At 35.1% G+C, this 17,042-nt stretch overlaps 1 protein-coding gene and 1 long non-coding RNA gene across 2 annotated transcripts in view; both read left to right on the top strand.

Moving 5' to 3' along the window:
- LOC109849133 (DDT domain-containing protein PTM-like) overlaps positions 1-11,892 on the top strand; it is a 23,044-nt gene extending 11,152 nt beyond the window's left edge. The window contains exons 7-9 of the mRNA XM_020418946.1: positions 3,188-3,216; positions 10,027-10,845; positions 11,108-11,892. Coding sequence (XP_020274535.1) covers positions 3,188-3,216; positions 10,027-10,845; positions 11,108-11,865 — 1,606 coding nt within the window. The 3' untranslated portion in view covers positions 11,866-11,892. The remainder of the gene's footprint in view (positions 1-3,187; positions 3,217-10,026; positions 10,846-11,107) is intronic.
- Positions 11,904-16,008, top strand: LOC109849137. Its single transcript, XR_002249005.1, has 3 exons — positions 11,904-12,096; positions 12,185-12,342; positions 14,937-16,008. It is a non-coding gene; the product is annotated as an uncharacterized LOC109849137 (long non-coding RNA).

Here is a 17,042-nt window from a genome sequence, read left to right as displayed (position 1 = left end):
CATGTGTTGTCTTCTCTTTTCTGTTTGCCCGTTAACAATGGTTTTCATAACTTGTAATCATTCAGTAGTTGATCTTTATATCATCTATTGGACCTGACTCTTTCCTCTTTCAGTAGCATAAGCAAGAATAATTGCTCATCAGGTTAAGATGTGCTTTCAAGAAACCTAAGAAGAATGAATACAAACACATGACATGGGTATGATATGGATGCATGACATGAAACTTAAAGAGAGGGCCATGGGTATATGGCAACATGCCACTAGTGTGTGTGTGTGTGTGTGTGTGTGTGTGTGTGTGTGTGTGTGTGTGTGTGTGTGTGTGCACGCGCGCGCGTGCGCACTTACATACAAGGATTACCTATATACTAGTGGCATGTTTGCACACTATATGTGTCTAGACTGATAGACATGTTTGCACACTCAAAAGTCTAGACAATTATCTGATAATATAAAATATACAAGGATTGTCTATATTCTGAGCTGTTGACCTATCATGATTTTTATAATTTTGCAAAAGGAATAAGTCTTGGCTCTTCGAACTTTTTATAGGGTAACTAGACATATCTAAACTTTTAGCTTATACAAGTTAATGCTTTGATGGGCTTTTTCCACTAAAATATAATCTTTTGCGAATAAAGGGAAGTGAATAAATAAGTTCAACATTTAGTGATTAACAAATAATTGGATAAGGCTTTCAGAAGTATAGAACATGTGTTCAAGGTCCATACCCAACAAGGGCGTCTGATAGTTGAGTACAGGATTGGCTTTACAGTAGAAGTATCCATGCTACATACATACGGACCTCTTTTCGATTATAATATTGCTATTGCTTTCAATTGTTTGTTCCAGTCTCAAAAAATTATGTTGATTGTCACCGGATTAATTTCATAAGTTGTATTAGGGATAATCTGTAGTACCTAATTAAAAGATATGTGTGTGTGTGTGTGTGTGTGTGAGTTGCATTATCAAAAAATATGTTGATTGCCATCAGATCTTTTTCTAAGGAGGGAGAAAAAGATATATTAAGTTTGCTAAGATTAGAGAAAGGAAGAGTAGGGATTTGAGTAATATTATGTGTATTATAAGTGAAGATTAAAGATTTCTAGTAAACGACGGGGAAATAAAAGAGAGGTGGAGGAGTCACTTTCATATAGTATTAATAATAACCAAACAAGTGAGCAACATAGAGAACTTGACCATATAGTGAATGATAGAAATTATAAATATTGTTGACATATTAGGATTAGTGAGGTTAAAGATGTTCTAAAGAAAATAAAAAGTGGATGAGTTGTAGTACCGAACAATATTCCTATTGAAAGTTGGAAATATCTTTGAGATGTAAGCGTAGGATGGTTAACTAAATCATTTAATAAGATTATTGAGATAAAGAGTATGCCTGATGAGTGAAGGGTTAGTACATTGATACCGATATACGAGAATAAAGAAGATATATAAAGTTGTTCAAATTATATATGGTATAGTACTCATGAGTCATACTCTGAAACTTTGGGAGAGGGTAATTGAGTAAAGACTAAGAAAAGAGACAAGTTTATTTGAAGATCAAATTGGCTTTGTGCCAGTGAGGTTAACTACTATGTAACCTATCATATTCTGAGACAGTTGAGGGAGAGATATAGAGAGAAGGGAAATGATTTACATATGGTTTTCATATATCTAGAAAAAGCTTATGATAGAACGCCTAGAGAGGTAATGCGGTGAAATTTAAAATAGAAACATATATCTAGTATATATATTGATGTGATTAAAGATATGTATAATAGAGTAATAATTAGGGTAAAAACTAATGAAGGAGAGGCTAAACTGTTTCTACCTTTCTACTTTAAAAATTATCTCTCTTCTACTTTAAAAATTATCTTTCTTCTACTTTAAAAATTATCTCCATTCTAGTTTCATAAGTTGCATTAGGGATAATCTGTGGTAATTAATTGGTGATATAGTGTTCGTTGATGAAACTAGAAAATAGATAATTTTTAAAGTAGAAAGGTAGAAACAAGCTCTTGAATCTAGATGTTTTAGAATTAGTAGAACAAAAACAGAATGTATAGAGTACTTCTTTGGTAAAACTAAGAAAAGAAAAGAACCTATAGTACATATTGATGGTTAAAAAAATCTAAAAGTAATAATTTTCGCTATTTAGGATCAATCATTTGGTATGATGGTGAGACTGAGGATGATGTTGTTTATCAAATCAGATCTGGATGGTTTAAATGGAGGAGTGCTTCCAGAATTTTATGTGATCGTAGAATACCAATGAAACTAAAAAAAAAATTCTATAGGATGGTTATAAGGCCAACAATGCTTTATGGGTTAGAGTGTTGGCAATTAAAAAATAACATGTGCAAAAAATGAGTGTAGTAGATATGAGAATGTTGCGATGGTCTTGTGGGCATACACTAAAAGATAGGATAATAAATGAGTGCATTTGTAGTAGATTAGAGGTTTCCAATTGAGGATAAAATGAGAGAATCGACTAAGATGGTTTGGTCATGTACAACGCAGATTTCTTAGTGCATTGGTTAGGAAAAGTGATAGTATTATAGTTAATGGGGTTATGATATCTAGCGGTAGACCTTAAAGAACTTGGTTGGAAGCAATTAAGAAGGAAATAATTATGTTTAACTTAACGGAGGAGATGTACCATAATAGAGTGGAATGGAAGAATATGATTCATGTAGACGACCCCAAACATTTGGGATAAAGGCTTTGATGATGTTGTTGTCGTTGTGGTACTTAATTGGTATTAAAATTGAATAGTTCACACCTTCCAACTTTTGATGTTTCACTAAAGCAGATATATAGTGAATAGTTAATGATTTTCTATAGTTTCCAAACTATTTTGTGCTTTGTTATGTGTGTTAAATACTTGCCAATATTCTCTAGCAACGACCAGTAACAAATTAATACGAGTAGTTTTTTGGAGAACGAAAGGAAATATGTTATGCTATTAAGAAGTATCTCAGCTTTTCTTCTGCTGCATATATATGCATGTGCACTTAGTCATATACCAAGCATTTGCATGTAACCAGCTCCTTAATAAAGAAGGTTTCATCTTGTTTTGTGATTTGTTAGCTTTTATTACTGTTAGGAAGATGTTTATGCAACCCCTTTTCCTATTATATTCATTTAAATGAAAATTGTAGCTTATGCTTCTCTTTCTCTTGCACAGGGAGGCTGTCAACTGCCAGCTCTGCAGTGGTATGTATTTTGATGAAATTTCTATTTGTGATTTTTGTTCACACCTATATCAAAAGGCTGTTCAAACTGAAATTTTTTCGTACTTGCCTAGTATTATTGCTTGTTTTATTAAGTGCTGTTGTTTATCACATGTGTGTTATTTGTGACTAGCTGCAAGGACATGCCGATATACTTGTGTGTTGGTTACAAATAAAATTGGATATTTATATGCATGTGAATGTCTCAGGAATCCAAGTATATGAAAGACTCGATGATCCATTATACATTTGTTTGAATCCTTCAGGTTCCAAATTTTGCTGATTAATCAAAATCATTGGAGTAGGTCTCTCCATGCTATTATTCTTTCACCGGGAGCATAATAAACAGTGGGTAGTGTCTTTTTAGAAATATTAATTCTTAAAACATGTGCTTTTTTTTGGGGTTGGGGTTTCCAAAAGAAACAAAAATCAGTACTTTGGGTCTTAGTTTGTGCTTTTCTTACTTAGACATAAAGTGCTCTTTTAAGTACATAACATGCTTCTGCTTTGGGCCACCATCTGGATCTGGAGAATTATGAGGTAGTCATATCCGATCTTGTTAGGTGTTTCAAGTTCATTGATAATGACATATTTGTTCTCGAGTTTAAATAAAAATACAAACATATCCCCGTTTTTATCAAAATGTCAAATTGATACCATGCTCTATATGTCAAAAAAGTTTTTTACATTCCCATAAGCCAAGTATAATGTTGAAACTTGAAAACTGACTTCTAAATACTATTTTTACTACTTTCTATTAATTCAGAGTACCAGAGTTCCTTTTCTTCCAAAATTTAAAGAAAGAAAAATCCTTTTGTCGAATCATCTCCTTATAATTCTTCCCTGATGCATAGTTTTCCCTTTAGGGTATGTTTGTTTGCCTAAAAAAAGTGGGAAATCAAAGAAATGGAAAACTATTTCTAAGAAGAAATGTTTTGGGAGTGTTTGGTTTGCTAAAAAAAGAAGGAAATCAAAGAAATGGAGATGGGATGAGATGAGTTGTCATCTTATTATAGGATGATGTGAGTGATTTTTTAAGAAAACTTGTTTTGATGTTGTTTCGTTGGCCAAAAAAAATAAGGAAATGAATTACAAGAAACCTATTTCTTGTAATATGTTGTTTTCTTTTGTTTGGTTCATTCTTAAAAATAAGAAAATAGATGAGATGAGATGAGTTGTCATTATATTATTGGATGATGTGACCCACACTTAAGGAAATTGTTTTCCTAGCTTTTTGGGAGGAAATGAGTGAAAATGAAATGTTAATGAGATGAGATGAGTTGTCACCATCTTATTGGATGATGTGAGTGATTTGAAATGATGAGATGAGATGAATTGAGTGATGTTGTGGATGAAAATAATATTTTATTAGACGTGATGGATGAGTTGTTGGATGAAAATAATATTTTATTAGATGTGGTGGATGTGGTGGATGAGTTGTTGGATGAAAATAATATTTTATTAGATGTGGTGGATGAGTTGTTGGATAAAAATAATATTTTATTAGATGGTGAGTTTTAGGGATGGAAATGGATAAAATTGTACTTTTTGAGTTTTCTTGGTTTTCATTTCTATTTCTTGTTTTTTTAGGAAATAACCAAACATGCCCTTATTAAAAAACAGGTGAGAGTTCTCTTCACATTTCATTCTTTTATAATGTAAACCTGGGAGTAGCTTGCTTCAAGATGTATGTTTATATTATTTTAATATATGTCTTGTCAATATTGATCTCCTCTTCTGAAATAATGTCTGATACATTTTAGTTTGTGGTATGATATGAGGCGTCAAGAAACATTAGTAGCTTAAAATTTTAGGTTCATGTAATCACTAGTGTTTAGTATATTTCTCATGATATTTATTTTTCTAAAGGTATAATGGTTTTATTATAATTTCATTTCAGATTGTAATTTGGTCACTTAATTAAAGATCTTTTAGCTAAAAAAGGTGAAGGTGCTATTCTGCTTCTATCTGTTATCAGTTAGGTTTTAAAAGAAAAAAATATTTTTGGTTGAAAGATGGTAACTTTAGAGATTTTAATGAAATTAAAGATTATCTTTATTTGGACTAAAAAGTTTAGATTGTTTTATCATTGTTACCCAAGTTTATGAATGATGTTGATCTTTTCATGGTTCTTATATGCTTAAGTTCCCTTTGAAAGGCATTAAGATCTTATTAAGAGCGAGACTTATTATCTTAGAGTAAAAATATTATCATCTATGTTGTCAATTTTTGTTGGGGGCGGCGGGGGGGGCGGGTACTGAAACTGACATTTTATACCTTCAAATTTATTTTGGTTTTTTATCGTGGCGCTGTCTCTTGCATATACTATGAGCATAAATCTTTAGCAGGAAACCTAGGACCAACTGAGCTGATTTTATACTGGCCCCTTGTATCCCAAGGTTCTGTATATTTCCACTTTTCTTTCCAAGTGTTTTGCTAAGTATGTTTTCAACCCTATTATTGTAAGAAACCACCAGGCACCACTGATATACCTACCAGCTGCAAAATGAGAGGCTTCAAGCTGATGTCATAGTAGAAACATAATTATTGGAGGTATGAAACATAGACCAATTCACATATCTTTAGTGTTCTCAATAATTTCGGGAACATGTCGGGCAGAAAAAATCCATATCAGATGGCGGAAATCAAGGATATATCTGAGATATATAATAAATATTGAGTAGTCACATCAGATGATGTGTATACATGTCATAGATGTGGAGAAAGATGGCATCTTTTTTAAAACTTCTTGCAAAGAATATGACCTAAATTGAGCCTAATTCTCTTTTCCGGTTATTTACATAAGCAGATTTTTTGTTTTGTTTTGGTTTATACCTCAATTGAACTATATATCTAAACCAATTTTGTAAACCAAATAAAAGTTCAAATCAATATTGCAACATTGATCCGAATCAATCCATATGCTCCCATTTTTAATAAGATTCCAGCTAGAAGCATACATGTACTGTACTGTGCTTCTCCATGGGTATCTGGTAGGCATTTATGTAGGGGTGTAATCGGCAATTTGACAGCATAAGCAATACCCAAATAGAATATTATTTCTAATGCCACAGGATATGACTGATGAGCTAATCTGTCAAAATCCTATGTTGGTTCATTTGGACCATATAAACCCATACCTAGAACCCCTATTAAAAGAAAAATGGAACCCCCCGCGGTGTACAAAATAAACTTTGTAGTCAAGTATAAATGCCCTCCCACCCATGTGGATAAAAGTAAGTAAACAGGCTGATTTTTTGAAGCTGAAATGACACCAAATATATCTGGAAAATCTTAATATACCAAAAGCGGTAAAAGATACTGAGACTGGTATCATTTTGCGGCAAGTCTAATGGAAGGACATATCGGCCGATACAGCCATGTGGGGAATATTTAAAACAATGCATATCTTTTAGGAAACCTGGGAAAAGACAACACTATCTGTGGACTCCTTCCCCCTTGCTCTTGCATTATTAAAGTCCTGTATACGGGTTTTTTCTTCTTCAAAGTATTTTAAAAAATTATGTTGTCGTCATACTGTACCAAAAACCATTTCTACCTTGTCTGATGAACACTTAAATCCAGATATAGATATCCTTAGTTTTGATAAAGAACTAGCCTTTTTCTCCCCTCCATCTTTTGACATCTTTTATCATCTAAACATATTCTCCCATGACACAGAAATTGACTATTATGAAGCTCCATAGCAGAATTTGACTAAGTTTTTATGATTGAATCCTATCCATATGTTAATGCTCTTGGTCATGTCCTACTAACTCAACTATGAACAAGAGTGAAGCTTTGCATAAATGCTTGAGGGCTAGCTGGTGGGTCATGTCCTACTAACTCAACTATGAACAAGAGTGAAGCTTTGCATAAATGCTTGAGGGCTAGCTGGTGGTAGGTAGACTTGCCTTTTTCAGATATCCAAGAGTGAAGCTTTGCATAAATGCTTGAGGGCTAGCTGGTGGTAGGTAGACTTGCCTTTTTCAGATATCCAAGTTACGGTATGCAGCACAACAACAGCCTTCTGGATTTCTGTACTGAATAAGGCGAAGAGCCAAATGTAGTCATATTCCCATGATAAGTTATGACCAATCATTTTGCACTCACCTTGTTAAAGACTGGTTTGAGAATGTGCTTTCTCCCATGATAAGTTATGACCAATCATTTTGCACTCACCTTGTTAAAGACTGGTTTGAGAATGTGCTTTCTTGTTATTGTCATGCTACAATAAAATTCACATGCATAGACATAGGCACTGTTAAGTTCTCATATTCATTTTTTTGTGTTTTTTGCTTTACACCTTCATTTTGCCTACTTGGTCTATGGTCAAGAAGATGAAGTTATTTGAACTTTTGGCTCTTAGGAACTCAAAGTAGTACAGATAAACTTGAAATAGCCAACTCTATCTCCTATATATGTATGCATGTATGTATTATCTCTCTCTCTCTATCACATATTTGTAGGCTTGTTGGTTGATTTTTTTTCTTTTCTTTTCTTTTCTTTCTTTCTTTCTTTCTTTCTTTCTTTTTTTTTTGTGTGGGAGGGGGAGGGGGATGTTGTGCTGTACTTACATCTGTCCTTTACCATTTTACATGCTTTCACTTCCAAGCCGGTTGCTTGCATTTTGATTTTGATCTCATCATCTCCTAGGAGTCGTGTTTCGCACGTAGTCTTCCCCACCTACCTTTCCTATGTACACTACTCTATTATTATCCACTCAAATATTTTGATTCTTCCCGCTAATTTTGCTGCCTCCACAATTCTTGTCACTATGGTGCAGAATTTTTTTGGTAGTTAACTTATAGGGTTTAGTAATTAATGATATGGAATAACTAAAAAATATTTACATTTTATTACTTGGACTACATCCCTTGGTTTAAGCTTCTGTAGATGCTTCTTATAATTCAATATAAATCTTCATTATGATATTTGTACATGCATACGAGTCCATCAAATTAATTTACAAAATCCTTTGTGCTAGATGCATTGATTTTTATTTGGTGTTTCTGCATATATACCTCTCAAATCTTCCATATTTGCATATTTACTTTCCGAAGCTTGGTATTTGCAAAATTACCGCTCAATTCTCTCACATTGAGCTTTTTTACCTCTCTTGCTTAAGAATTTTTGTTTTTAAAGAAGAAAATGTTGCCAACTTTACATTGTACCATTTGCAAACAAATATTGCTACATGGGAGGGTAGAAAAACCTAATGTGACCGAATTGGAGGGTACTTTTGGAAACATCAAGATTTGATGGGTACATTTGCAAATATGTAAGGTTTGAAGGGTATATATATGCAAAACCTGCTTTTATTTTCCATAAACACCCTGCCAGATTATTAAAAATAGCTAAATCATGTTTTTCTCTTCATGATTTTAAATATAATATTGTGAAGGGGTAAACTTACCTCGGTAATCATTTACCTCTTTCTATAATTGTTTTCTATATGCCGAATAGAACGCGTTAAAAAAATATACTTCTACAATCTGTTGTCCGAAGAAACCAAACATACATATAAAGAAAGTGGATGCCACATCAGCCGCCACCTCAACTTTCACATTTGTCCTTTCCATTTTGCCATACAAGATTTACAAAATAGATAGTCGAGGGCAAGTGCTTTGTCTTCACTATCTATTTTCGATCTACTTTTCAGTTGCCAATTAGCCCCTATGTGCTAAAAATTGTGTGGAAATATATATATATATATATGGACAAATTTTTAAAAACACCCTTTTTCTTAATTTATTAAGCAAAATCGACCCCCTAAACAAAAAATAAGCAAAATCGACCCTTTTCAAAAGAAAAGGGGCGGTTTTGCAGAGACCGAACTGCACGGGACTGGTAATCCCGTGCAGTGCACTTTAATTCCCATTTCCCACCCGTGACCGCCCCCGTCTCTTTTGGCGCTTTGACCCAACCCCTCAGAAATCGCGATCCCCAATCCCTACCCAGCCTACCCCGCTAACCCGCTCGACCTCACCGACTCTTGATGGGGGAAGATGGGGCGAGGGCACCGAGGAGAGACTGGTAATTTTGCCAGCAGGATGAGGAGGAGTTGAGAGGGGGAGAAAGAGGGAGTGGGCTCTGAGGTAGTGGGCCTGAACCAGGTGAAGGGCTTGGAGAGCGTAGTTGCAGCGGTCGGGGTGTCTACTGGGAGCCATGAGGGGTTGGCTTTTGCGGGGGAGATGAACTTTTTGAGGACGGAGAAGTCCAGAGGGCACAGGGATGAGAGATTCGAGGTGGGTTGAGAGAAGGAAGAGTGAGTGAAGAGAAAGAGGAGGAGGAGGACGAAGGTGGGCATCCTGTGAATTTTTGATGGGTTCTCTCTAGTTTTTGCTCATTCTTGGGATCTTGGCATCTACCGAACTCTGAGATTATTGTTGGGATTTGGAGCTTTTGCCTTTTGGGGGGAAGAATTAATGGGTTTTTTTTGTGAAATGGTGGTTTGATCGCTGATTTGGGGGGTTGGGTCACGAGCGCGGAATTAAAGTGCACTGCACGGGACTACTAGTCCCGTGCAGTTCACTAAAACTGTACCGGTCCTTAGTAAAACTTGTAGATGGTTTCATTGAAGTAATTTTATGCCCTTTCATGATTAATTGATGTCTATCCTGCCATATTTGTCATTATGAAATCCCAGCAGTACTCGGACTTTTTATTTCACTAACACCTGTTCTTTTTCTTCTTCATTGTTCTATTCCAGTTGAATCCTTGAAGGTGCTAATCATATGGGTTTGGTGAGTCCGAGATTATTATTCCTAACCTGGTGATATTTTTTTAACAGGCTTTTTCCATAGGAAGCATTTCAGAGTGCCTAAAGGTGTTGTAACTACTTCTTACACATGCAACAGATGCAAGGATGCAAAGACCATGAGTGGGAAAGATAAACAGAGAAAAACTGAGAAATCAAAAGAGGACACGACCAACGTGAAAACAAAAGAAGAGAACATAAATAGTATGAATTTGATGGACAGGGAAATAAGCACTGTTAATGTTACAGCCTGGGGCAAAAGAAGTGTGATGTTAAAAAAGGAGATAAAAAGCAAGATTGTAGGAGATAAGGACAAAAAAAGCATGAAAGTTGAAGAGAGCTGCAGAAGAAGCGAGAGAGTAAGACAAAAGAGCATAGGAAATGGGAAACTAAAATCTCAAGGACATAAAAAAGTTTCAAAAAAGAGAAAAATATCTGAAGGTAAAGCGGTAGAGGCGAAAGAGGATAAAGGGAAACATGTTGTTACAAAGATTAAAATTAAATTTAATGGCCCTAAGAGAAGCGAGGAAGGTATATCTGAAAGAACAAGGGCTAAAATTAAATTTAATGGTCCTAAGAGAAGCAAGGAAAATAAATCTGAAAGTGCGAAGTCTGAAAAATATGAGAATGGAATCAGTTGGCGTAAGAGGAAGAGATCAGTTGTTCGTTTTTCTTACTGGCTGAATGGGCTCCTATGGACACATAAGGCAGTTACTGAAGGACAAAGTGATTTTAAAGAAAGAAATGTAATTCTACCTTTTCAACAGGATCTGATTACAACACCATGTTGCTGTCTTTGCCATCAAGAATACAATTCTGGAGTTATCTATATTAGTTGTGAGCGCTGCCAAGGTAAGTGATTTTTCTGTATTTCCAAGATTCTGGTTTTTCATATGCTCCATAAGATGGGCAGCTAAGACAGATTTAGTTGTTAATTATAGCCTAAACCTAATATAATTAATGAAATTTTGCCTGTCTCTGAATGTAACTTATTATTATCTTGGATATAGTTATCTTTGGATCAAGTATTGTCACTTTTATCCAAAAAGCTATAAGCTTTTTTCGGCACTATAAAGCTTATCTTATTTATTACTTTTATTTCTGTCAAATGCAGGTTGGTTCCATGGAGATATATTTGGCCTGGCTGTTGAGAACATCAATCACTTGATCGGGTTTCTATGTCACAAATGCCGCATGAGAGATGAACCTGTATGTCCCTTCTCAGATGGCACGATTGGTGGTGCTGAGTTAGATAGAAAATATGAAATTGGGATGAATGTCATGGGCAATGAGGGCCAAAATGATGTAGATCAGCAATATGGTGATCCTGTACTTTGCAAGGACGGATATTTGGATGAAGATTGTTTGGCTAGAGTTCAGAGTAAGGACCGTTTTGATAAGTTGCAAAGAGAGAATGTTCCTGAAGAGGAACTTTGCTTGTCCTCTAATTCTAAATTAACAAATGGACACCTTGCACATCTCCAACAGAAGAATAATTTTGGAGAGTTTCGTAATTGTGTACGTGAATCTTGTCCTTCTATAGTTCAAAGTCAAGACCATATGGATGAGAAGCGAAGGGAGGATGTTACACTACATGAAGAGGAACCTTCTTCGTGCCCTAAAAGTGTATCAGAAAATCTGGACAATGTCCAGTTACCTCAGGTAGAAGAAGCATATATTTCATCTACCAAAAAAGAGAGTGTAGTTGAAGTAGGAGTTGCTTTGCCTGAAGCACGGGAGGAGTTATATGGAATGATTGAGATCCCTGATCCTGGTATAGAAGTTGGTATTCACAGTGACTCTATTAAATTTGACCCGCAGATAACTCTACCAGCACTAAATTTGGATGATGCTGATAGGGTTACGGGTTAAAGCTTTTTTTATTGGTGGGGTTTTTTTTTTTGGGTTTTCATATTCATTCTTGTGAAAGCATGTAATCTCATATCGGTGAGATATTTATTCAAGTCAGAAAACCTGCGCATGGTTATGATTTTCCTTTTTGGTTACTTGTAACCTGGTCCTGTGCATTGTTTTAATGTACTGTTGGAAAAAAGAAGCAGTAGAGAACGTTCTCTTTATATTGTGCAAGAAGTTTCCACCCAGGTGAGCATTCATTTTTTACATTGTGCCTTTCTTTGTTTGAAATATGGCAATTGCAGGTTGTTTCTCATCCATTTTTTTCTTGCACTAGCTAGTTGCAGTGTACCTCCTACTTTGATGGTAGAATCACTTTTTTTGCGGTTTGTTTTCATAAGTAGTTCCACGTGAACTTGCTTCTGCAAGCTGTCAAGCTAATTAATATTGGTGTCGATCCTGACTGTGGAGAGCACGGTTTCCTATAATATCGAAGTGAGTATTGTTTCTGCCTGTTTTTTTATCTTTATGATAATTGAATTTATCTCATGAGGGCATGGTTGCTGGTAGAGGTTCCCAGATTCACATTATTCATCAACTATTCATAACGTGTTAAAACTGTTCTGTTTATCAAAGGATTCTGATCTGCTTGATTTAGCCCTCCATCAATGTATATTGTGCAACCTGGGCCTAAAATTAATGTTTCTTTGTTCTCCTTTGTAAATAATTTTATGTGCAAAACCATATGGCAGCTTGATGATCTTCTAGGAATAAGACTGTAAGGAATAAATTTCAGATAAGAAGAATTGCTCATTATGTCTGCTTCAAATTGAGAGGACATTTAATTTTTTATAAGTTTTTTTAGTAAATTTAAATGTCTTCTAAACTTTGATGATCAGCTATTTTATTTTTCCTTTTAAACAATGGAGCGAGCTTCTGTGTGTTTGCATTTTGGTTGATAGATTGCTGTTTTAGACTATAATGGTGATGAATGCAATTCAATAGCCTCTTGTACAATCGTTTGAACCATCAGCTAGCTAAGAACACAATTCCAATACTGGTCAAACTTTGTTGTGGGCAGCTTAAGGTAGAGATTAAGAACTCTGATTTATGAATTATGGGGAGTTCAAGTGATGATATCATGATAGTACCCTTAAGGTATATGCATTGATGATTCTGTCTACGTAGATTACGTCTTTCTCCTTCTGACATATCCTTATAAAAAAGAATTGACTATTCAGCAAATGTTGCTTGTATGCTCAAGCTGTATCCACCATCCCGATACTCCATTCTTGAATAGTGAGATTTATTCTTTAGCTGATTTTCTTTCATTTGACTTTGTAATTTGTTTCCTTCGCCATTAACAAATGGATAATATGGAATTATATGAGTACTTTTATCGATGCTTTCTCATTATTATATCACTTCAGAAACCTGTATTACAATTGCATTTGTTTTTTATGTTTTCTAATGTAGGATGGGTACTTTTCATTATGGAACAGTACCCACATCCGATATATTGACTCCAGTATCGGACACTAACACTTGTTTGGACGCTTATGGAATGTGTGATCAATTCTCAAGTTGTCCTCAATTATAAAATATATGTTTTAACTTAGATTATTTGTAGAAACTTCTAGGACACATGCCCTACACTCTCATTCACATCTTTGTTGATGTTCAGTGTTCCACATATTTGAGATATTTAGATACTTCTATTTATGCATTGAAGACTATACTCGTGTGGGGAGAAAAAATCAAATCTTAAATAAAGTTCGTTTGGGATACTATTTTATTAAATTTTGAAGGCATGAGACCTGTTGCTTTTGCAGAAATATATGATAGATCAACATTTAAGTGCATATGTGATCATTGTATCGTTTATATTATTAGAGGTAAGCACTTGGATTCTTAAACATCTATATGTATGCATGTGCATTTAAATTCTCTTTGTTGTTATATCTTCTGTTCTATTGTCATGTTGTTGTGTCCCCATGTCCTGCCCACTTACGAAACTTTCGTGTTAGTGAACATGGCTGCACCCGTGCTTCTTTCTCTATATAGAGACCTTTAGCTGTCTGCTATGCATGTTCAGATGAAGAAGGAACATAATTTGTGGAGTAGTTCTGCTCCTGTGTGGGAAAAACCGACACAAACACATGTTCATGTATTCCTCTACTGTTATCAATTATCTTGGTTATCCAATGTCTCTTGTACCAGTATCTCCACATTGCATCATGCCATATATATTGTTTAACCATGCAACACGGTCAACCTTCATGAAAGGAACTAGTGGAACCCTCAACAAAAGGAAAAATTCAAGCAACAAAAGGGGAAAAAGGAAAGTAAAATATTACAGCAGCCACCATCATGTACTATTTTTTAGGGTTAATTGCACATAGACCCCTTGAATCACTGTCTTGAAATTACTAGCACTGTAGTTTCATTGTTGCAGATAGATCCCGTGGTTAAATATATATTTTGGCTATTTTACCCTCATATGGACTTACTAATTTCACCCATGGGCAAGATCTGCAAAATTTTCACGTGTAGACGGGGCAAAAAAATTTAACCCAGGGGTTGTATCTGCAACAATGAAATTACATGGATAGTAAGTTCAAGACAATGACACCAACAAGGGGCATATCTGCAATTAACCTTATCCTGTATGAACTACCGGAATTCTAGAGCTACAAATGTGATCAAAAGGAAATTTGTTATTTATTTTATTTTCTTTTGTCCCTCACAGCCAAGTTCTTCGCTGGATAGACATCCATTTATTAGGTTCTCCTGTCATCGTTTGAAGTTGATGGCTTGAGGTTCAGTTTCAACTATAACACTTATCTTGCAGTAATTATCTTGCTTGTTTGAAGCATCATCAAAATATTCTTGCAACCTAAATTGAAATGCTTTTCAAATGATGCTACTATTAACATGGTACTTTCTCTGCATTAGCTTAGGTCTGGTGTACTTATTGTTGTGTTGGCTTCACCTTATCTGAGAATTGTATGATTTCACTAGAAAGCCTGATTGTAAGTTTGGCTGTTCTCTGCTGCAGTAGCTAATGAGGGAGTTTGTTTAATTTGTAGGACGGTGGAAGCAATATAAGATGCATATAACATCACATGACTTCATATTAGTCTTTTTTTGCATTCAGTCATCCTACGGATATTCGAGCTTTATAACTTGTTGCACCAAAATGCCATTTTACATTCCTCATAGTAATTTGACATACATTTGAGGGCTTCCTTAATGCTTGCTGGGATTGAATTTTGACTGATGATTTGAAAGGAGCATGCTCAAATCTAGAATTTCTGTGAAGAATGCGCTAATGTTGTATTATATTGTGAATGGGGCTGGATGTGATTGCACATTGGTGGTGAGCTGTAAGTTCCTTGATTTTTCTGAAAAAAAAGATTTGTCAGACGGAAGATCCTCATTTTGGAGTCCCATTTTAGGTATAGTTCAGGTGGTTTTGTTCTGGATTTTTCAGATTTTTATCTTCATATGATGAAAACATCAAAGACATAAATATGAAGACGTGCAGATTGTTTCTTCAATTTGATGTTATAAGGTGCTGCGTGTATTGAATGTGGATGGTTCTGCAGCGCAGCAGATTGCAAACAGCGCAGAAGTTAAGCTTTAATAACGTCATGTTCAATTTGGTTCTTTTGCTTTATTTTCTGCTTGAGAATGCAAATTTCTCAGCAAAATTATATCCTATTTCACCTGACCCTTTTGGATTTAGGAGCTCGAATTTACAACATGGTTTGGGTTACAAATTGGATGATACGCGAAACATGCTGCCAGATATTTATGTGCTTCCCTTTATTTTTGGAGAAGAGGAGCTGTGTAAAATTTTGAGATCTTAGATGAAGTCACTCAACTCTTTTCATCGCCAATTTCAAATGCATGTAGTTTTTGTATTTTCGTCTGTTTTTGTAACGGTAAGCATGTGCAGCTGGTCCTTGGTGGTTTTAATTATGTGCGTTTTGTTTTGTAAAAGCGAGTTTTGGATGTAATAGTTAAGTTTTATCTGCAGACTGCAGTTTTTGCCCAAGGAAACTGTGCCGTGGTGGTGATTTCACATGCTTCGATATGTTTGAAACAGAGTTTTTTGTATTTGGATATGAGAATAGGCTGTGGGTAACTCCTCATGCTGTTCATTTGTGTAGTAGTAGTGGTCTTCTCAAATATAATTCAATGTTTTAGCAAAAAGAGAAGAGACTGCAGCTTCTCTGCTCACAAGATTTTTCCCAATCATGGCATGGAGGATAAATTTGAGTGTAATTAGAAGAGACCGCGGTTTCTCTCATCATAAGTTTTTTTTAAGGGAAACTTAGCATAGCAATATCGCCTGGCAAATAGTTTGTAGACTAAATCCGCAAACCTTACGAATTAAATGATGAAATAGGTTCATTAAGAAAATACTGAAGCTTTGCTGCTAAAATTGAGCATCTTCCGTGTGGTTTAATACGCCACAGTCTGATTACTACAAGATGTCGCAAAGAGGTAATCATAAAAATAAACTTAGATTGCCGGAACTTCTTTGTTTACGTGAACCGGTTCTCGTGTACATGATATCAACTGCATTTTTTTGTTTCTTGAATTAGGGGTAGTTTTGTCCTTCTAATTTTCATTTAACGGACTCTTTAATGGAGAGTTTAAAAAGGACTAAGTGTACATCTAATAATGGGTTTAATGACAAAATTGAGAAAAACAGAAAGTGGAAGAACCAGTTCAAGTATGAAGCCCTAGCATAGAGACCGAGTTGGTCTTTTAGTCAATTGAGAAAAGATTAAAGTACCGGACCGATTTAAGTATGAAGATTTATTATAAGGAAAGAACAGGAACCAATTGGAGTACGAAGCCCTATGAAGATTTATTACAATGAAAGAACAGGAACCAATTGGAGTATGAAGCCCTAGTACGGAAACCAAATTGGCATTTAGCTAGAAAAGTGATTATAAACTTGGAAAGCATTTATAAATAAAAAAAATTAGGGATTAAACTAAAACTGTGTACACAGTACACCATCCTAACTCAGACCGACTGTGATAAACAAATCAAGCGGTGTAGCTTAAGTGCTTTATATGTTGCAAGCACAAAGCGCATCTTAATTCATCTCTTTAAAAGTTGATTTCTTTTCATCTAAAGTAGAAACTCAAAAAGAGGTCACAACAAGTCACAAAGTG

The sequence above is a fragment of the Asparagus officinalis genome, chromosome 7 (assembly GCF_001876935.1).
Source record: "Asparagus officinalis chromosome 7, Aspof.V1, whole genome shotgun sequence".
Taxonomy (NCBI): domain Eukaryota; kingdom Viridiplantae; phylum Streptophyta; class Magnoliopsida; order Asparagales; family Asparagaceae; genus Asparagus; species Asparagus officinalis.
This window is presented reverse-complemented; position numbering and strand designations above follow the sequence as displayed.